Source organism: Miscanthus floridulus, chromosome 8 (assembly GCF_019320115.1).
Source record: "Miscanthus floridulus cultivar M001 chromosome 8, ASM1932011v1, whole genome shotgun sequence".
In the NCBI taxonomy this organism is placed as follows: Eukaryota; Viridiplantae; Streptophyta; class Magnoliopsida; order Poales; family Poaceae; genus Miscanthus; species Miscanthus floridulus.
In genome coordinates, this window is record NC_089587.1 from 157,785,879 (window position 1) to 157,808,111 (window position 22,233).

Genomic DNA, 22,233 nt, shown 5'->3' on the forward strand with positions numbered 1-22,233 from the left:
GGCTTCCATAGAAATAATCTGGCAAATTTTTGATTTGTTTGTGTTATATTTTTGTATTACTTGGATAATTCTTTTGGTTCATTTGATTTGGATCCAACGGTCATGAAATCGTGTGAATCACTCGATTCTATCTTTTCTTTCCAATCGAGTGTCAGGTGGGTTAACTGCCCCCGAAACACCAGGCAGCCGGGTAGACAGACCCTTTGTATATATGGTACGTACTGTACTTTAGAACATTTGATTCTTATGGCTCGTGTTGTACTGCCTTTCTTGTTTGGATTGGATGTTGTCTTTATAGTGCGTGTAAGCAGGGGCAACTGTTTGCCGTCGTCGTCATGCATGTTCCCAACATTAAAATCAGCGGGGGAAACCGTTTGCTGACGTCCTGTCCCATCACTAACGATGTCAAGGGTATCGCATTTTCAGCCTGTGTTGGTGTGGCTCTGGATTTGACTCCGGCGGTGGAGCTGTACTAAGGGTGCTGGCAGGAGGAGCGTTTCTAGTGTGAAGTTGAAGAGAAGCCGTTTTCTTATACGGCAGGCGGAGTCACGATTTTGGACTTTGGTACACGGAGCAGAACCCCGCCAAACAACCTCTTTATCTTTACTTATGGTTGAAAGTAGTGGCATTTATATCTGGAAAATCGTTAAAATGTTGAAATAAAATGAGCAAGATCCTGTGCCCACGTAGCCGGTGGTGGTGAACAGGGACTTGGAACTGTGTAGGATTCTATGATTTTTTCTATTGGGTTCTCATAATCTCAAAGGATTCAAACGGGGCCATAATACTTGAGAATAATAAAAAGAGTAAAAGACCATACACATACATACGCATGAGAGTGTGTATCATAGATAAAAGATACTCCTTTGTCCTATAAAGGATGTCATTCTCATTTTCTGAGAATTTAAATATTTTTAATTTTCACTATATATATATATATATAAGTTATTAATATGATACATACTAGTATTATTAGATGAATCGCTGAATATATTTCTATAATAAACTTATTTGGAGATATAAATATTATTCATATTTGATACAAATCTAGTCGAACTTAAAAAGTTTGATCAGCACAAAATCCCATAACGACATCCTTTTTGGGACGAAGGGAGTAGATATTTGCTTAGGTCCTGTCTAGATCCTATGGTATAAAGTTTAGTAGGTTAAATTCAAGAGCTAAACTTGATCACTCTAGCTTACTTGTGTGGCCTAATGAACTGTTCCCTCCATTCCAAATTATAAGTCGCTTTGACTTTTTTGGTTCATCCATTTTGTTATGTATCTAGATTTGTAAAAAAAAAAAAATCAAAACGACTTATAATTTAAAAACGGAGGGATTAATTAATTGTGTTTTTTAAATTAGTTAAACTTTATACAACAATTTAGATCATCTGTTTGAAGCCTCAAACTAAATTTTAGAACATAGAATTGAAACATTTCCTTAACAAGCCTGTTCGCTTGCTCGTAAACGATCGTAAATTTCCAGCCAGGAACAGTGTTTTTCTCTCACACCAAACCAGCCAGCAGTAAATAATCCACGATACCATACGGCCTCCCGAAGTCGGCCCATCTCTCCCTCTACGGTCAATTACTTTTTGCATCACGCGCATCATCACATGAGACAAGTTTCCTTTTTGGTCTGACCAAGGGGAGGAAGTTATTAATTGCTTTTCTTTTCTTAATAAATACTAAACAAACCGCTGGCGACCATCCCCTGCCAAATCAGAGCAGTCGCCGCTTTTGCTCACGTCCCTCTCCCGCGCGATTATTCCACTCTCATGGTCAACCGTGCGCAGGCATACATTACATATGGGGGCGGGGTCTCCATGTTCCTCCATTATAAGTAGCGCGAAGAGAGATGAATCCTTCCGAACTCCCTCCCTCGTCGCCCCAAGTGGCCAGCTAATTTTAGCCCTCCGTAGTCGAGGCTCCAAGGCAACGGACACACACGGGATCAGGAAGGAAGAAGGGGCTACAGCAACAAGGGCGCTTTCCAAAATCCTAATCCACGGCTAGCTTACGCGTACGGAAAGATCAGAGGGGGATTGATTGATCGGGGCAAGGGAGCGTCTGTTGCAAGGGCGCACGCAGGAGATTAATTAGAGGGAGAAATTAACCACACAAGAGAAGAGAGCTCAATCATATCGCCGGAGGGGATGAAGTCGCCGTTGCGGAGGCTCAGGGGCTTCGGCCACCACCACCCCAAGGAGCGGAGGGGCCACGAGCCGCCGCCGGCCAAGCTCGACGAGCTCGTCTGCGCCGCCCATGTTCGTACCTTTCATCCCCCCACCCCCTTTCCTTTTCCCCCCCCTATTGGAATTTTTAGGTGAAATTTGGATTTTGGGAGGCGTCCTCCTGTGAGATATCGCGGTTTCCACGGCCTATTTTTTTGGTGCCGTTCGGAGTAGATTGTGTTGGGTTTCTGATTGAATGATTGGTTTGCTGGGAATGATCAAACTATCTAGTTTTTTTTTTTCGTCATTCAGCGCGACAGGACGGATTGAGATCGATCAAACTTTCTTTTCGGTCCTCGCAGATGCTGGCCGTGCGAATGAACAATACTTTTATTTTATTTTTCGGTTATTATCGCCAACACTAGCGGCTCATGAGTCATGACCATGCATCCGCGACCCATTGGCACCATTATTCCTTCGAGGTGTGTTTAGTTTGAAGAACGAGGTGGTCCATCGTCTACTTATTCTTCACCTTTTTTTTTCGTTTGGTTTGTGAAATTGAATGAGTTAGATTCACCACATCTCATTCCTCACATACTAATATTTAGTATATGCTCGAGGAATGAGTCAATTCCACCAAATTTATGGTATAAAATCATGATATGCCATCTCATGAAGCATAAGTGATTCTACTAACAAACACACCACACTTCTTCGTTGGATGACAGACTACGCGGGACAATAATTGTTTTCTATCTTGACCAGAAATAAATTATTTACAGTTTCAGGATCACCGGTAATCATTCCGGAGAACATTATCATGCCTAAATTTATATTTCTCTTTGATTCAGCAAGGGTTCTTTTTTTTTTCTCAAGTCAAAGTATCTTTTGGGTAAGGTAGTTGTTAGGTTCTAATCCATGAAAAAGACTTAAAACCCCCTTTGCGTGTCTGCTCGGGATCAACTTGGCGTTTTGGGGCTTGGTTCTTGCTGTTTTTGGTCAAAGTCTTCACGAGGAAACGTCCATCAGAGAAAGTTGCTATAAAAAATTGCCAGCCATCCAACGTGATCTTGACCGGAGAGGACACGTTATCGATGGAGGGGTCTTTCCGTCGTATGAACGCTTGCTTTGCCACTCGACGTATTCGTTCCGGATGCCGCGTCATCTGGGTTGATCCGACGCTAACAAGCTCTTTGGACTTCTGACCATAACGATGCAATATATAAGAAATTATTAAAGCGTACCTGTTACTGAAGCAGATATTCTGATAGTACAAGTTTTGCAGTAAATGTTAGGCTATTATTTCAGTAACACAAAGCATGCCAGAACATAAATATATAATAACAGTGGAGAAGAAGCTTGAAATTTCTTGTTGGCGCAACAGCTGCAGCATTTGCCATGATGCAGGATTTCATCAAGTACTTGTTTAGTGATAAACTGACAATGGCGTCAAGTGCTTTGCTCACTCATATAGGATTGAGACTGATGTTTACCAAATCTTACATTCTGAACGTATCACTCTTAAGGAATGGGATCATGTGCAGTTTGTAGCTAGCACGCAGTTAAAATGTAAAAGGAGACCAAGACATGAACAATCATCCTTTTGTCGGTTGTGCGTTATTGACTCTGAAGTAGTGTTCTCAACTTCTCTGCAGGAGGTGGAAGACATGAGAAACTGCTATGATGGCTTGATTTCATCTGCAGCCGCTACAACAAATAGTGTATATGGTACTGACAGTCTTACTTCAGATGTTAAATTATTTGCAATTACTCAGTTGTGTCGCATGTTTGTAACCGAGTGCTTGTTGGCCTATGCAGAGTTTTCTGAGGCTCTTGAGGAACTGGGAGGTTGCTTTCTCGCAAAAACTGCACTAAATGGTGATGATGATGATAGTGGTAAGCACATATAAATTTATGGTGTATAACATATGCCAAGCTGTTAGAGGCATCTTTTTAGAAGCATAATTTGCTAAGCTGTCATGTAAGTTTACTGAATAAGACTAAAACTTTTACGTATTCCCGATATGTATTCATATAAAACTACACTACCAGATCTTTCTCTTAAATATACCGTAAGATGATGGTGCCATTTCTAGGTGTACCCGTTGGCATCTTTGGACCAAAATAATCAAAATCTTTATGTAGTTAATTTTATTATGTTTCATGTTCATGATGTACTTTGGTTTTTTGAGCTTAAAAATTTCAGTTGTGATCCCATAAGCTAATTGCTATGGTATTTATCCGTGGAGTTACTGCTCTCTATAGGCATTACAATGTTTACAAGTGTACAACGCCCTCCATCCTTTTTTCAATGACATTTTGGCATCCCCGTGTCAAAACTCTCTAAAATCTGGGAACAAATATTCTTGAAATCATTGTTTCATATTTTCCAAACTATAGTTTGTAAATTTTATTAATGTGAAATCGTAAAAGGAAATTGTGTCTGGGGAAAATGAAAAGTAGTGCTATTTATTTTTTCTAAAAAACTGTGGTATAATAATTTTCTTTTGTCTGCAGGTAGAGTGCTGATGATGCTCGGAAAGGTCCAATTTGAATTACTAAAGTTTGTCGATACTTATGTAAGTTATTAGTTTTGGTATTATGTAACATGTTGAGTTTTGCATGAAAATTCTTGAAACAATTATAACATTTTTTAGTTGTTCCTAATGCATTAGAACATGTAACACTGACATGCTTATATGCACTGGTTCTCCAGCGCTCAAATATCATTTATACTATCACAACCCCATCAGAGTCTCTTCTCAAGGAGCTACAGACTGTAGAGGTTAGATCTATGAAATCTATCTTTAAATTTGTACGAATTTGTATTATGATTCAATATGCAGATATTAGCTGCTTGTTACCAAGTTCATATTGGATTTTAGAAGATTGTTGACCATGACTCCATTTGGAGGATATATTTCGTGATTATTAAGGGGAAATAAAACACTCAGCCCCTATATTGAAGAGGGATTTGCTATGATAGCTATTGTATTTAAGACAAGCTTTATAAAAAAAATACAGGATCCAATAGTTCAATCCAAATCCCCCCAATATGCCCTTAGTTTATTTCGTTTTTAGTCCTTTAAGATCCTGACATGCCATACATTTTGTTTTCTTTCATAACATTGCAGGAAATGAAGCAGCAATGCGACATGAAAAGGTTCAAATACAACTCAAATCAACTTTTTTTTTTCTCATCTATGATTGATACTTTGTTTTACCAATATTTTTTTTCTTTCATCATAGAGAGGCATACGAAGCTATGAGGGCATCCTATACAGAAAAGGGAAGGTCAAGGAATTCCAAAACTGAAACATACTCTTCAGAACAACTGCGAAATGCTCTCGCTGAGTACCAAGAAGATGCAGCGCTGTTCATATTTCGCTTAAAATCATTGAGGCAAGGGCAATTCCATAGCCTTTTAACACAGGCTTCTCGACATCATGCTGCTCAGGTAGGCTAATTCTTCCTGCATAACGCTGTCAATTGGCCAACGATTGGGTGAATACATAACCTAACTATCATACTGTTCTTTGGACTGTAGCTAAGCTTTTTCAGGAGAGGGTTGAAGTGTCTTGAGGCACTCGAACCTCATGTAAAAGCAATAGCTGAGAAACAGCACATTGACTACCAGTTTAGTGGTCTTGAGGATGATGCATCTGACAACGATGATTACAGCTCTGACCAGGATGATTGCAGCGATGACGGAGAGCTTAGTTTCGACTATGAAACAAATGACAAGGATCAAGATTTTCTTGCTTCAAGAGGTTCAATGGATGTAAGTTTTATGATTCATATTTTGCTGTCCTCTTTATGCAACTAGCTGCCTCTCACCTAGATGTGACCATAGGTTAGTGTTGTCCACACTTGGTCTCACGGCATAAATATCCTGTAATTAATAAGCCTTATTTGTAGCATATGAGGTCGATTGATGTGTCCTATACTGAGTCAAGACTCCAGTTTCACATTTTGCTGTCTGAGCTGATTAGCAGAACTAATATGGCCTCAGAGACTAGATTCAAAAAGAGTTGGTATTCATGGCCTCATTGGCCAGTACTGAGCTAGAGAGACTATGTGATGATGCGATTTTAATCAATAATTTATTTATGAGCTCCAGCCTATTGATCTAGCTTCTATTTTATCATTAATATTTTCTGCTTCATCAGAAATAAAAAGTAGGTCCATTGCATTATTTTTTCCTGATCCGTGTGGAGAAATTAATGCCAAGGATCTGCATTGTCTTTCTTTCTATGCACAGTTAGATAAAAGAGATGTGACGAATTCCCTGCAGCCAGTAAAAGAAAGCATGCAGGTATGATTTCACTTAGTGCATAGAATACAAGAATTTCTTAATGCTTAACTAGTTATTCTCATCTACACTGGCATATTCTTGTAAGATAATTATGTTTCTTCCTTCTTATCTACAGGAAGAGGTCAAACAAACCAAGGGAAATGTTATGACTCCACGAGTCAAGCCAGAGTTTAATACACACTTAGCACCTATTCTGGCAGGCAATTTACCGGATCCATCTGAGAGATTTTGGCAAATGAAGCCATCTTCAGCCAAACATTCGTACAAACTTCCAATGCCAGTTGATGACAAGGATCCCAGATCAGTAGGTGCTCACAGATCACATCATTCACAGCAGTTGGAAAGTAAACCTCGTGTCTCGGCGAATCTGTGGCATTCATCTCCACTAATGAAAGACTTTAGGCCGGGTGGCCATGTGAAAATGCCATCAAGTACGGAGGGGATATCGACGTTCTCCCAGTCGGTTTCTGATTATAAGAAGATGAAGAGGGAATCTTGGTCTGGTCCAATACCAAGCAGGCCAGGGTTAAGCAAACCATCTTCGCTGAACGATCACAGATCACCCATGGCACAACATCTTGTGATGCCAGGAAATTTGCAGGGCCATTCTCGTCAGCCATCATCTGTGTCCCCAAAAGTTTCCCCCAAGATGTTCCCACATCCAGCAAAGTCACCAAAGATCAGTGAGCTGCATGAGCTTCCTAGGCCTCCAGCCAACATGGAGTCCCTCAGGCCTTCTGGTTTGGTCGGTTACTCTGGTCCTCTGGTATCAAAGCGTCAGACTCAAATCCTTGCAGCACCAGCCCGTGTGTCGCCGACGGCATCACAAACCGCCTCACCACTTCCGCTACCGCCTGCTACCCTCACTCGCAGCTATTCCATACCCTCAAATAGCCAGAGGATACCAATCATCACCGTGGACAGATTGTTGGAGGCTAGAAATAGCAGGGACGGCAGTGATATTTCTTCCCCGCCGCTTACTCCTGTGTCACTGACTGATTTGTCCCAGCAGCAAGGAACAAAAACAACTACAAGTCGCACAAGGATGAATGGTAAGTAATTATGGAAAGATGATGTATTCTCATCACCTTTTGTTTCTAACTGTCTTGCTTGATTAAATTAGACTTCAGTTCCAATTGTTTTGCAATTTAGACCACGCAGAAGTTCTTCCTGGGATTTTATGTGTGATATTGGTTATCCATCATTGTACGGCATGGGCGATTTTCGGTTGTTTTGAGCTTGTGTGTTCTGGAAGCGGTGCTGCTTTTTAAAAACAAAACTAGTGTGAAACTTTATTATTTGAAAGTGACTGATCTGTTCTTTCTCTAAAAAAAATCAAACAATTTTAACAAACAAATTGGAATATTAAGTGCAATTTGAAGTGATGCTAGTTTTGTTTCTAGAAAAAATGGCTTACTATTCGAATACTGCCTCACTTCGTTTTTAATAGGTGTATTAGGATTTTAAAAAGTCAAACTCATAAATTTTGACCAACAACTAGTTATGTGCTTGCCTAGTGTGTTAGTTATATGGATAGATTCATATTTCAAATATCTTTTAATATGATGTTGATTTTTGTAGCCATTGATCATAAAAGCCATATAAAGGCTTTTTTCAAATCTTAATATGCATGCTAGAAATGAGTTGAGATAGTATTTCAGAAGTACTACGCTTTTTTGCGCAAATTTATTTAGGAAGTACTCCATTCCAAATTATAAGTCGTTCTGGCTTTGTTAGATACATATTTTACTTTATATCTAGACATAATGGATATCTAGATGTATAACAAAAGTTATTTACCTCGAAAAGTCATAATGACTTACAATTTGGAAGGGAGTACTAGGCTTTTTGCGTAAACTTAACATGTTGGAATGGAGGGAGTACTTTGCGTTTTGCATAAATTAGAACATGTGCAGCATGCAGCTCGTTGCAGATGATCTATTGACAATTGTGATGAACCTTCTAACAATCTTTTCTTTTCCTTGCAGGAGCCTTATGACACACACCAACCAAATGCAAACTAATCTTAGTTGATTTTGTAAGTAGTTATGTATTGTAGGTTCATATTCATTATATTCTTTCATTCATCGTCTGTGTTGCAAAGGAAAAGGATGGAGAAGTAATATATACTTTGGTTGCATAATGCAAGAACATTGAACCTCCGGTTCAGTTTTCTGTGCTAGTGTCAGATGAAAGGGCTGTTTCCTCAGTTCTATTTTGTTTCGTTTTTGGATGAGTTTTCCATTTCTTGACACTACATGATTTGGGTCAAGATCGTATGGGTGAAGAGAAATGAAAGATCGTATGGGTGAACAGAAATGAAACCCTGTACAAAAGCATTGTCTCTAGAAAAATATGACGCTCCTTCCCTCTTGAACGAAAAAAAAACAAAAATGCCTTTACCACCTGTTTTGAGAAAGGCTGCACTGATGTGGATGGATTTCAGCAATTCGCAGATTAACATATTCTGTCCACAAGATCAATGGACTTACTTACACAACATTACAATGAAAAAGAAAACAAAAGAGAATAATGACAGCCTTCTCAAAGATTTCCAATGCATAGCCTAACAGTCACAGAACTGAGTAGAGATTACCGGAGTCAACAAATGTTCATCCAGTCCTAGCAGAGTGGAGGGAAAACGAATAGTCAGACTCAAAACTCAACAGGTATAAGCTCATTTCCAGCCTAGTGATTGTCTAATCCCTGAGAAAATCAGACCAAGAGACCTTCCAATCATGGACACCCAGAAGTAGGATACTGCAGCGCTCACTTGCTGATACCAGCCCTTATGAAGGGCATGGCGATATCTGACAACTCTAAGAATAAGCTGAAGTAATACCTCCTGCAGTTAAACAGTACAATGTTATTTTTCTTAATTCAGGTATGATACAAATGGCAAAATTAATCCAGTCATCTCACTGTGAAGTTATCTGCAAATTTAGTCACACTGGGTGGTTTGGGCATTTCCAATCTCAGAAACCTTGGCTGGGCGTTACATGCAAGATGGCTCTAGTTACAGAAAACGGAGCCACACCGTCCTTGGTCTGCATTGCCTATACAGGTACCGGGGAAAACTTGGACGCCAGCTAAATGCCGCTTCTTCCTATGGCTTGTAGCGCACAAGCGCTGCTCGACCTCAGATCGTCTTGCACGTCGTGGACTGCCTCATCCTGAGCAATGTCCACTTTGTGATCAAGCCAACAAAAGCATTGATCATCTCCTAATTGCATGTGTATTATCAAGGCAATTCTGGTACTATATCTTGAGGCAGGTTGGTCTCCACTCTAGCTCCACAACCGACACTTCTTTTGATGATTTGTGGGAAAAAGCAAGTGCAGCAACTATTGGTTTAACACAAAAAGGTCTGAACTCCCTAATAGTTCTGGGAGCGTGGATAATTTGGAATCATCGCAACAGCTGCATTTTCGATGGAGCAAATCCTAACATAGCTGAAACCTTGAAGTTGGCCAGCGATGAGCGTCAGCAGTGGACAATGGCAGGGGCTCATGGGCCAAGCTGTTAGTTGATTTGTTGTAGGTGCAGGGTCGCTTTTCTTTCTTTACCAGCGCGAATGTATCTTAAGAGTTAAGGTTGTGTGGGTGTGTTGTACTAGGGTTCTTTATCCCCTCTTTCTTCTTAATATAATGAAGCGCAACTCTCCTGTGTTTTTGAGAAAAAAAAAAAAATACCTTTTAAAGTAACAACACTGATCTGGGGCATTACTCTAACTCATTTTTCTTTAAAAAAAGAAAAGGAAAGGGGAAAGTGTTTTTTGATTTCAACAGTCAAGGTTAATGTTTCCCAGTTCCTTCATTCGGGCCATCCAAAACATGCTAAAAAGGTACTTGAAAATTAGCCATCTATAAAACCAGGCAACACGTGCAAAATATCAACAATTGTTTCAGGAAATAAATGGCATGGATTGGAAGGGGCTCAGGCATACCATCCAATCAAAGCTCTTAATTCCTTCGTCCTTCTTGCTGGAAGGGAAAATGGACTGATGTTAACATAATCAAGAGTAAGCACATTAGGCTTGCCAAATGCAATCCTCCACCAATTTGCCCTTTCAGCTTGATTATCGTCTGTTTTTTCACATTTTTTGCTGCATAGAACATATAACTCGAACCTGTCTTCATACATTGAAACAACTTACTTGAAGTATTGGTGCAACCACCAATTAATTGCCACCTTCCAAAAGATAAGAGGGATCAGCACGGAATCAGGAAAACCTAATATGCACGAAAATTTAAATATAACTATATCCTCAGGCAATCCAATTTAATGTGTATGCATTGTGCACCTAGAAACATCACAATATGAAGAGAATTCAAAGAGCAGATGCTTATCTATATCCTTTCATTCATGCCCACTTAAATATATTTCCATGGTGGTTATAGCTAACAAAACTTTCAGGTTGAAATATAATGAGAAAGTATATATGGGAGCACACCACAGTTTACAACTCAGTATTTCATCAACCTATGATACAGTTGAATATGCTATTTTCGGACCAGGAGGTTTGGTTTAAATAATTAAATTAGAATCTAAAAATACAAGTAAACCTAGAAGATTTTCTCATTGATCCGAGGGGATTTGATCACTGGCACATTTAATTAAGGAAAAAAAAACAATATGCCGAAGAACTGGAAAAATACAATAGTTACCTCATTGCGCAGCTTTTGAAGTTCTCTGGTTGACAGAGAACATAGAACTAAGCTGGAACTAACAACTTCAGTAGACATATCACCATCAACTGACATAAGCTCCAGATAAATACTAGCAATCACATCAGCTAAGGAAATAACAAGGTCCTCTAAAATTCTTTCTCCATGTTCAGCAAGAAATTTGACATCAAAATAGCTGTCAGACCTGCCATCAGGAAGTGTCAGGACTCAGGATAAGGATGTCTTTATGTACCTCAGAAAAGGCAATTGTTCAGCAAAAGGAAAAAAAGAACCAAAACAGTCTAGACAATTGCCAGTATCAGTAAACAGAAGAGTATAATATTTTTAAATAAGTCTACACAATAAGCAACCAACATATGTACAGTTCTTGAATAGGATGCAGTTTTCACTCAAAAGAAACTGAATAAAAAATCTGCTACAAGGATCAAGAAGGCCATTTAGTACCTTGCTGAACCAAATCTTAGGAAAAAGAGCATATCCAAATAGAGTTCAGATTTTCCGAATCTGTTAAACCTCCTCAAGATCTTATTGTCCTCCTTTAGTTTACTGCTTATCGCCTTCATAAGTTTCTGGAACATAAAAGGATATCAGTGATTTGAGCCATGTCCAAAAGGGAGGACGGGCAACAGTTCAAAAGAGTAAGTCTGTAACATACTTCGTTGATTTGTCCATTTTCCAAGGCCTGTTCTTCTTCAATCCATTTCACAAATGCTGGTTGAATCAAACCATCTATCAAGGTAGTCGATACTTGCAACCACCTGATTCCATCAACAAGTTCGGAACTTCCAAAGATATTTCTTACCTGAATGATATCAGATCAACTTAAAACAGCCACATATTCAATTATAACATGTTCAAAAGTGTCATGTGGGGCCGCACATATACACGCCGACAGCGGGCCCGGGACGTCAGGAGGGCCGCCGCGCGCGCGCCTAGCAGCCTGGCCGATCTAAGTGGCTAAGGATTGGCCTTGATTATAGGAGTTGATTTCCTTAGTTGTTAAGATTAGTTGCTTTCCATGTTTAGTTGGCCGATTGGCTATTTATATGTAATCTCCAAAGACAATTGAGGGCAGTAAGAATATTATCTTCATTCTCATCTATCTTCACCCAAGCCTGCGGTAGAGGGGTATAACCTCACCGGAGAAGACGGACGACGGCTACGAACTCCGTAGCCGCGGTCCTGCTCGTCAGGGGTTTAACGCTCTTGACAACCTGGTATCACTCTCCAGGTCACGCCGATCCTCGCCCGGCTGCTCCACCCAGCCGCCCACAGCCACCACTTCCAACCCTAGCCCACCACCGTCATCGACCTCGTCCACTGCCTCCGCGCCACACCCAGCCACAATGGCCGAACCAACCCTAGCCGAGGTCATGGAGATGCTGAAGTCCATGAACGCGGAGATGCAGACCCTGAAGTCCGATATGGCGGCCATCAAGTATAAGCCCGGCTCGTCCACCATCAGCGGAGGCGACTCGCGCGACCAAGACTTCCACCCCAAGCACAAGAAGTGGGACTTTCCCCGCTTCGATGGTACGACGGATCCGCTGCTCCTCCTCAACAAATGCGAAGCCTACTTTCGCCAACACCGCACCATGGCGGAGGAACGCGTGGGGCACGCGGCCTACCACCTGGTCGACGCCGCGCAGCTGTGGTACGATCAACTCCAGGAGGATGAGGGCACACCCACATGGGGGCGTTTCAAAGACCTCCTGAACCTTCGGTTTGGGCCTCCCCTCCGCTCCGCCCCATTGTTCGAGCTCACCGAGTGTCGCCGCACCGGTACGGTGGAAGAATATACCAACCGCTTCCAGGCTCTCCTGCCACGTGCAGGCCGCCTTGATGAAGCGCAACGCGTCCAACTCTTCACAGGCGGCCTACTGCCACCCATCAGCCATGCCGTCCGCATCCACAATCCGGCGACGCTCGCTGCGGCCATGAGCTTAGCACGCCAGGTCGAGCTGATGGAGGCTGATCGTCAGGCGCCTCTCCCACCGCGACCTCCTCCGCGCATCACCCCTGCCTCGCCTGCGCCACGGCTCGCCCTACCTGCGGCCCAGCCCCTGCTGCCGCTCCCTGCGCCCCCGGCGGCCGGCCAACAGGGCCATGGGGAAAGCAAGCAGGGCCGCCTTACACCAGAGGAGATGGCAGAACGGCGCCGTAAAGGTCTGTGCTTCAACTGCAATGAGAAGTATTCGCGCGGGCACAACAGATTTTGCAGGCGTCTTTTCTTCCTGGATGGCGTGGAGGTTGACGACGCCCCAGGAGATGGTGACGCGGTCCAAGCCGCGCTCGGCGACCCAGAGGCACCTGTCTTCTCCCTCCACGCTGTGGCAGGTTTGCCTGTCGGCACGACCATGCAGGTCCGCGTGTCAGTGGGTGCGACGTCCCTCATCGCTCTCCTGGACACGGGGTCTACTCATAGCTTCATTGGAGAGGAAGCCGCCCAGCGGACAGGGCTACCAATCCAGCCGCGACCTCGCTTAACAGCCACGGTCGCCAATGGAGAGAAGGTTCCATGTCCGGGCGTCCTGCGCAGCGCCCCACTCGCCATCGACGACCTCAGCTTCACCGTCGATCTGTTTGTCATGCCGCTTGCAGGCTACGACATCGTCCTCGGGACTCACTGGCTGGCTACACTAGGCCAGTTGGTGTGGGACCTCGCCGCAGGCACCGTCTCGTTCCAGCACGAGGGACGCACCGTGTGCTGGGCGGGCGTGCCAGCCCCCGGCGCGCACGGCCCTTCCACCGTCTCGGCCTCCGCACCGTTGCTGGAGGAGTTGTTGGCGCGCTTCGAGGGCGTCTTCGCCGAGCCTTCCGGCCTACCACCAGTCCGGCACCGCGAACACGCCATCACACTCAAGCCAGGAGCGACACCGGTGGCTGTACGGCCCTACCGATACCCGGCGGCCCACAAGGATGAGCTCGAAAGGCAATGCGCTGAGATGCTGGCGCAGAGCATCATACGACGCAGCGACTCGGCGTTCTCTTCACCGGTTCTACTTGTCAAGAAGCCGGACGGATCATGGCGTTTCTGCGTCGACTACAGGGCCTTGAACGCGCTCACCGTCAAGGACGCGTTTCCCATCCCGGTCGTGGATGAGCTGCTCGACGAGCTCCACGGCTCCCGCTTCTTCACAAAGCTGGACCTACGGTCTGGCTATCACCAGGTGCGCATGCGGCAGGAGGATGTGCACAAGACGGCGTTCCGCACACATGACGGCCTCTATGAGTTCCTCGTCATGCCTTTTGGCCTATGCAACGCGCCGGCGACTTTCCAGTCTCTCATGAACGATGTCCTCCGCTCGTTCCTGCGACGTTTTGTACTTGTTTTCTTTGATGACATTTTGATATACAGCGAGACTTGGGCAGATCACCTTCGACACCTTCGCGTCGTCCTCTCCGAGCTGGCGCGCCATCACCTCTTCGTTAAGCGGTCCAAATGCTCCTTTGGCGCGCCATCGGTTGCATACTTGGGCCACGTCATCTCCGCGGCCGGCGTCGCCATGGATCCGTCGAAGGTCCAAGCCATCCACGACTGGCCCACGCCGCGATCAGCTCGAGCGGTACGAGGCTTCCTCGGCTTGGCAGGATACTACAGGAAGTTCGTGCAGAACTACGGGACCATCGCAGCCCCCCTCACCGCGCTCCTGAAGGAGGGGTTTGCGTGGACCACGGAGGCCGCAGCGGCTTTCAGCACGCTCAAGGGCGCCGTGACGTCTGCACCGGTGCTGACGTTACCCGACTTCGCCAAGCCATTCATCGTGGAGTGCGACGCTTCGACGTACGGCTTCGGGGCCGTGCTCCTGCAGGAGGGCCATCCCATTGCCTTCTTCAGCAGGCCTGTGGCGCCACGACACCAGTCGCTCGCGGCGTACGAGCGCGAGCTCATTGGCTTGGTGCTTGCCGTGCGCCACTGGAGACCATATCTCTGGGGGCGGCAATTCATCGTCAAGACCGACCATTACAGCCTCAAGTATCTCCTCGACCAACGGCTCGCCACCATACCACAGCACCATTGGGTGGGCAAACTCCTCGGCTTCGACTTCACCGTGGAGTACAAGTCTGGCGCCTCCAACACCGTCGCGGATGCTCTCTCTCGCCGCGACACCGAGGAGGACACCGTCGGTGAGCTTCGTGCGGTGTCGGCCCCGCGGTTCGACTTCATCGCGCGCCTCCGACAGGCTCAGGCCGTCGACCCGGCGCTGGTAGCCGTCCACGCCGAGTTACAGGCCGGCACGCGCACGGTGCCCTGGGCGGTGCGGGACGGCTTGCTCCTCTACAGCGACCGCATCTATATTCCACCTGCCTCACCCCTTTTACAGGAGATCGTCGCTGCCATCCACAATGATGGGCATGAAGGGGTCCAGCGGACCATACACCGCCTCCGCCGAGACTTCCATTTTCCGCACATGAAGCGTGTGGTGCAGGATTTTGTGCGCGGCTGCGTGACTTGCCAGAGGTACAAGTCGGAACATCTGCTTCCGGCCGGACTGCTCATGCCACTGCCCGTTCCGTCCGTGGTGTGGGCGGATATCGCCCTCGACTTCGTCGAAGCTCTTCCACGGGTCAACGGCAAATCAGTGATTCTCTCCGTCGTCGACCGATTCAGCAAGTACTGCCACTTCATCGCACTGGCGCACCCCTACACTGCCGAGACGGTGGCACAGGCCTTCTTCACCGACATCGTGCGCCTCCACGGCGTGCCACAGTCGATGGTGTCCGACCGTGACCCGGTGTTCACGTCGGCGTTCTGGCGCGAGCTGATGCGTCTCATGGGGACTAAACTGCACATGACGTCGGCTTTCCATCCGCAGTCCGACGGGCAAACAGAAGCTGCCAACCGTGTCATTGTCATGTACCTGCGCTGCTTCACGGGTGACAGGCCTCGGCAGTGGCTGCGGTGGTTACCTTGGGCCGAGTACGTGTACAACACGGCATACCAGTCTTCGCTGCGGGAGACGCCGTTCCGGGTGGTCTACGGCCGAAATCCCCCGACGATCCGCTCATACGAGCCGGGTGAGACGCGGGTCGCCGCCGTCGCCCGCGACATGGAAGAACGCGAGGCCTTCCTAGCTGATGTGCGCTACCGCCTAGAGCAGGCCCAGGCCATGCAAAAGCGCAGCTACGACAAGAACCATCGGGAGGTTCACTATCAAGTGGGCGACTGGGCATTGCTTCGACTCCGTCAGCGTACTGCTTCGTCCCTGCCCCAAGCCACCACAGGAAAGCTCAAGGCGCGGTATCTTGGGCCCTACAGGTCGTCGAGCTCATCAACGACGTCGCAGTTCGTCTTGAGCTGCCGCCACAGGCCCGTATTCACGACGTCTTCCATGTGGGCACTCTCAAGAAGTTCGTTGGCACTCCTCCCATCACACCGCCACCGCTGCCGGAGCTACACCACGGCGCTGTCATCCCTGTACCAGATCGCGTGGAGCAAGCTCGCCTGGCCCGTGGGGTTCGTCAGCTCTTGGTGCATTGGCGGGGTGAACCGGCTTCTTCGGCAACTTGGGAAGATCTTGATGACTTTCGCCAGCGCTTTCCGGATTTTCAGCTCGAGGACGAGCTGGATCTCGGGGAGGGGCGAGATGTCATGTGGGGCCGCACATATACACGCCGACAGCGGGCCCGGGACGTCAGGAGGGCCGCCGCGCGCGCGCCTAGCAGCCTGGCCGATCTAAGTGGCTAAGGATTGGCCTTGATTATAGGAGTTGATTTCCTTAGTTGTTAAGATTAGTTGCTTTCCATGTTTAGTTGGCCGATTGGCTATTTATATGTAATCTCCAAAGACAATTGAGGGCAGTAAGAATATTATCTTCATTCTCATCTATCTTCACCCAAGCCTGCGGTAGAGGGGTATAACCTCACCGGAGAAGACGGACGACGGCTACGAACTCCGTAGCCGCGGTCCTGCTCGTCAGGGGTTTAACGCTCTTGACAAAAAGTCTATAAGAATGGTGTCAAATGTTACCCAAAAAAAAGTCTGATACTGGTTACACTTTAGTATAGAATTCTAGTGCACAATCTTAATAAACTTAGACAAATAGACAGAAAATATTATATGACATGAGCCAATAAAATTCAGAAAGGGGAGAGTGCTAAAACCCTCTTTTAGTTGAAAACAGATCAGATACTAACTTGTAATAAACTAAGTGAGTATACATAGCCAATCCTAGTCAAACAACGAGTTATGGTGTGCCCCTTGCCTCCATTTCCAGAAGCTGGAATGTGATCAGAAGAAGCCGCAATCTGGGACCAGCATGAATGGCAAGCATACTCAAAGGATAGTTTTTCCTATCACTCGTGAGTTCATCCTCTCTGCTATCCAAACTAGCATCTTGAACATGTGCTTGTAAGGCTCTGGAAAGTTTAGCTCTCACTTCACTCCACATCGCTGGGGTCAAACGCAGCATTCCTTTCAGGCAAGAACTTTAGATCCCTAAATTTGTGAAATGGGGTCGTTAGCAGCCATTTTTTCTGCTATGCCACCAATCTGGGCATGGTGTCAAGTAACCAAGGATTGGGTCGTCGCTTCCTTAGTGGCGCGCTACATCGGCGCCCGGGTGTAGTGAAAAATGAGCAAGGGTCTTCACATCAGAGTCGATGGGTGCGAAGGGTAAGGAAGCTAGTCGAACCAACTAGGATCCGTTTAGGTAGTTGGAATGTAGGGTCACTTACAGGTAAGTTAAGAGAATTAGTTGATACCGCGACTAGGAGGCGTATAAATATATTATGCGTTTAAGAGACTAAATGGAAGGGTCAGAAGGCGAAGGAGGTGGACAATACAGGTTTCAAGCTTTGGTACACAGGGACAGTCGTGAATAGAAATAGAGTAGGAGTTTTGATTGATAAGAGCCTCAAGAATGGTGTGGTGGGAGTGAGAAGGCAAGGAGATAGGATTATCTTAGTCAAGCTTGTCGTTGGTGATATGGTCTTGAACGTAATTAGTGCGTATGCCCCCCAAGTAGGCCTCGACGAGAGTGCTAAGAGACAGTTCTGGGAGGACTTAGATGGCCTGGTTAGAGCTATACCTAGTAGTGAGAAGCTTTTTATAGGAGGAGATCTTAATGGGCATGTAGGTACTACAAGCGCAGGTTTCGAGGCAGTTCATGGAGGTTTTGGGTATGGTAGTAGGAATCAGGAGGGGGAGGAAGTTCTGGACTTCGCGGTAGCTTTTGACCTGATGATAGCCAACACTTTCTTTAGAAAGAGAGAATCTCATCTAGTGACCTTCAGTGGCGGACAACACTGTAGCCAGATTGACTTTGTCCTCGCAAGAAGAAAGGACAAACGAGCATGCTTGGATTGCAAGGTGATACCAGGGGAGTGTGTTGTTTCTCAACATAAGCTTTTGATGGCAGATTTTCGTTTTCAGGTGCGTGCCCGTAGGGATAAACAAGCTAAGATTGAAAGAACAAAGTGGTGAAAACTGAAAGGGGAGACGTCAGAGGTATTTAGGGAAAGGGTTATCAAAGAGGGCTCTTGAAAGGAAGAAGACGACATAAACAATATGTGGGACAAGATGGCAACCAACATTCGGAAGGTAGCCTCAGAGGTGTGTGGAGTAACCAAAGGAAGGGGACGCGAGGCTAAAGATACTTGGTGGTGGAACGAGGAAGTCCAAAGAGCTATTAAGGAGAAGAAAGAATGTTATAGATGCTTGTACCATGACAGGAGTGTGGACAACATAGAGGAGTATAAGGTGGCAAAGAAGACTGCAAAGCGAGCTGTAAGTGTGGCAAATGGTAGAGCGTACGAGGATCTTTACCAACATTTGAGTACAAAGGAAGGAGAGAAGAACATTTATAAGATGGCTAGGGTTCGTGAGAGAAAGACACGGGACTTCAACCAAGTTAAGTGCATTAAGGATGAAAGGGAGCATCTCTTGGTAAAGGAGGATGAGATCCGACATCGATGGCAAGAGTATTTTGACAAATTGTTCAATGACGAGAATATGGACACAACCTTGCAGTTGAATGACTCTTTTGATGACACCAATAGGCGCTTTGTGCGGAGAATCCAAGAATCTGAGGTCAGAGAGGCATTGAAAAGGATGAAAGGAGGTAAGGCGATGGGACCGGATGGTATCCCAATCGAGGTGTGGAGATGCCTCGGGGACATAGCTGTAGTATGGTTAACCAAGCTGTTCAACCATATTTTTCGATCGAACAAGATGCCTGATGAGTGGAGGAGAAGTATATTGGTACCGATCTACAAGAATAAGGGGGATATTCAAAGTTGTACAAATTACCGGGGAATTAAGTTGATGAGCCATACTATGAAGCTATGAGAGAGAGTTATCAAGCATCGCTTGAGAGCAATAACGCGGGTCTCTATGAACCAATTTGGTTTCATGCCCGGAAGGTCAACCATGGAAGCCATTTTCTTAATAAGACAAGTTATGGAGCGGTATAGAGAGAAGAAGAAGGACCTACACATGGTTTTTATTGACTTGGAGAAGGCTTATGATAAAATACCAAGGAATGTTATGTGGTGGGCTTTGGTCAATCATAAAGTCCCAACGAAGTACGTCGGGCTCATTAAGGACATGTACAACAATGTTGTGACTAGAGTTCGAACAAGTGATGGAGACACGGATGACTTCCCGATTAAGATAGGACTACATCAAGGGTCATCTTTGAGCCCTTATTTGTTTGCTTTAGTGATGGATGAGGTCACAAGGGACATACAAGGGGACATCCCTTGGTGTATGCTTTTCGCGGACGATGTAGTGCTAGTTGATGAAAGTCGGACAGGAGTGAATCAGAAACTGTAGTTATGGCGGGAGACTTTGGAGTCCAAAGGTTTTAGACTTAGTAGAACTAAAACTGAGTATATGAGATGTGACTTCGGCACTACTACTTGGGAGGAGGAAGATGTTAGTTTGGAAGGTCAAGTAGTGCCTAGTAAGGATACCTTTCGATATTTAGGATCAATGCTACAGAGGGACAGGGATATTGATGAAGATGTTAGCCATAGAATCAAAGTAGGGTGGATGAAGTGACGGCAAGCGTCTGGTGTCCTATGTGACAAAAGGGTACCACAGAAGCTAAAAGGCAAGTTTTATAGGACGACGATTAGACCTGCTATGTTGTATGGTGCAGAATATTGGCCTACGAAAAGACGACATATTCAACAGCTAAGTGTCGCGGAAATGCATATGTTGCGTTGGATTTGCGGTCATACAAGAAGGGATTGAGTTCGGAACGATGATATACGTGAGAGATTAGGGGTAGCGCCAATTGAAGAAAAGCTTGTCCAACACCGGTTGAGATGGTTTGGACATGTGCAACGGAGACCTCCAGATGCACCGGTGCGTAGTGGAATCCTAAGTCAGGATAGCAACGTGAAGAGAGGCAGAGGAAGACCGAATGCCTGAACCTTGATTGCTTCTGTTGGGTTTCAACTCTAGCCTACCCCAACTTGTTTGGGACTTAAAAGCTTTGTCGTTGTTGTTGTTGTTGTAGTCTTACCTACCAGAATGAGAGGAGCTTGGCTCTGGAATGTGTTGAAAAACATTCTGATTTCTGACACGAGGAGATGTCTGCCCAGAGGGTACAACTCCGGCCAAATATGCAAAAACCATGCTGATAGTGAGAAGAGCTTCATCCGAAAACAATATTAGATTTGGTGAGACCATGCTCTCCGAATCCACGAGCGGCTGCAAACAATAACATTTAACTGAAGTTTCCACCCTGTGATCCCTTTCACGAAAACCAAAAGGAGTTAATACACTTGTCCATTCTCTTGCTGCTCTGGATTGGCATGGAAGGTGAATCTTGAGGGCGTAGTTCCTGCAAACAAAGAAAATGCAAAGATGGATTGCAACCCAGCAACTCAAGATTATCTCAATGTAAGGATGAAAAAAGAGAAATACCAACCTCTTTGGATCCATGATTGACATATTCCTTAGGGAGAGCTTGCTGTTGGACCAGGTCCATCTCCCTTGATGCTGGCCTCTCAGTGTTGCCAAGGAGCACTCGTCCATTAGAGGATTACTAGAGCTCCTGACTAGTGTTCAGTGCATCACAAAGGTGTAAAGGGAGAAAGAAGCATCGTTTCCTGCATAAGAAAACAAGCATCAGAATTTCTGGTGAACTTTGAGTCATTAGTGAATTTATAGAGAAATGAGAAGACTGCGTGATCAGCAGAAACAAACAATTTCACACAAGACTCTTGCCGTGTATTTCTCATCACAAAGCTGTAGCTTCCGATTCGTATGTCCTATAACCTAAAGCTGAAGCAAGAACATTTCAATCAACAGCAAATGCGCAAGTAGGCAGATAAATCTGGCTAAATCCAATCCGATTTCTTGCGTTGAGGTATATTGAGGGCTCATTCACAGAAGCAGGGAAGGCAGTGGGCACAATGTGTCTTGGTGGCAAGCAATCCGTAGCAGAAGCAATTGCATCTCTTCTTGCCGGTGGAAAGCTGGAGCACCAAGGCCAGGCAGCACCAGATCAGGGGCGGACCCAGCCTCCAAACCCTAAACCCGGCCATGCCACAACCTGAGAGGAAAAGGACCCACCTTGCCGCTGTTCCTAGTCACCGGAGCTCGAGCGCACGAATCGGAGGACGAGGAGGAGAGAGAGCGGCTGACCTCGGAGTCTCGGACACTGGAGACCAGATAAGGTTTGGGGAGCGTTGCCCTTGGATCTTCCGCCTGTCGCCTGGGCATCTGACGGCCGACGGAGGCGCGCACGCCAGGCTTCTCCCGTGCGAAGATTACGCGAGAGCGAGGGGCACGGGAGAGAACCGAGAGAGTGCCCGCAACCTGCACGCCTATTACACATATATTATTCAAATAATTCAGTGAAATTGGTTCGGTTAAATTAATTATTTTTCAAAAAAAACATGTTTAAATGAAATGTTAACTGAAATCGTTGCTAAAAAACTAGTAATAACAAACCAAAATTAATTTTGATTAATTGGTTAACCACAATATATATATTATTATTACTTCTAAGAAGATAATACAACGAATTGAAAGCCCCTACAAGAAATGCATCATGATAAAACAAACGTAAAAGCAACAAAAGAATGATTCTAATAA

General features: G+C 45.5%; 2 protein-coding genes across 2 annotated transcripts; one reads left to right on the forward strand and one right to left on the reverse strand.

Annotated features, from left to right (window-relative positions):
- The first annotated feature begins 1,789 nt into the window (after positions 1–1,789).
- On the forward strand, positions 1,790–8,732 carry LOC136477417 (uncharacterized protein At2g33490-like). The gene is made up of 11 exons (XM_066475574.1): positions 1,790–2,270; positions 3,833–3,905; positions 3,996–4,073; positions 4,695–4,756; positions 4,894–4,962; positions 5,312–5,340; positions 5,427–5,634; positions 5,725–5,958; positions 6,439–6,492; positions 6,608–7,544; positions 8,481–8,732. The coding sequence occupies exons 1-11, from the start codon at positions 2,160–2,162 to the stop codon at positions 8,489–8,491; spliced, it is 1,866 nt and encodes a 621-aa protein (XP_066331671.1). The 5' UTR covers positions 1,790–2,159; the 3' UTR covers positions 8,492–8,732.
- A 142-nt stretch (positions 8,733–8,874) lies between these two features.
- On the reverse strand, positions 8,875–21,937 carry LOC136477419 (uncharacterized). Its single transcript, XM_066475575.1, is given in 11 exon segments — positions 8,875–9,264; positions 9,267–9,337; positions 10,439–10,683; positions 11,160–11,364; positions 11,625–11,749; positions 11,836–11,982; positions 17,387–17,570; positions 17,572–17,619; positions 20,654–20,974; positions 21,062–21,242; positions 21,709–21,937. Coding segments are annotated over 10 exon segments (1,548 nt in total). The 5' UTR covers positions 21,169–21,242; positions 21,709–21,937; the 3' UTR covers positions 8,875–9,169.
- Between the last annotated feature and the right edge of the window lie 296 nt (positions 21,938–22,233).

What these genes read in the sequence shown, in the direction of transcription:
- LOC136477417 (XM_066475574.1), top strand. Translation starts at nt 2,160, where the DNA reads ATGAAGTCGCCGTTGCGGAGGCTCAGGGGCTTCGGCCACCACCACCCC. An exon ending in TGGTGATGATGATGATAGTG is followed by an intron (nt 4,074 to 4,694) that starts GTAAGCACATAT and finishes TTTTGTCTGCAG; the next exon opens with GTAGAGTGCTGATGATGCTC. An exon ending in CAGCAATGCGACATGAAAAG is followed by an intron (nt 5,341 to 5,426) that starts GTTCAAATACAA and finishes CTTTCATCATAG; the next exon opens with AGAGGCATACGAAGCTATGA.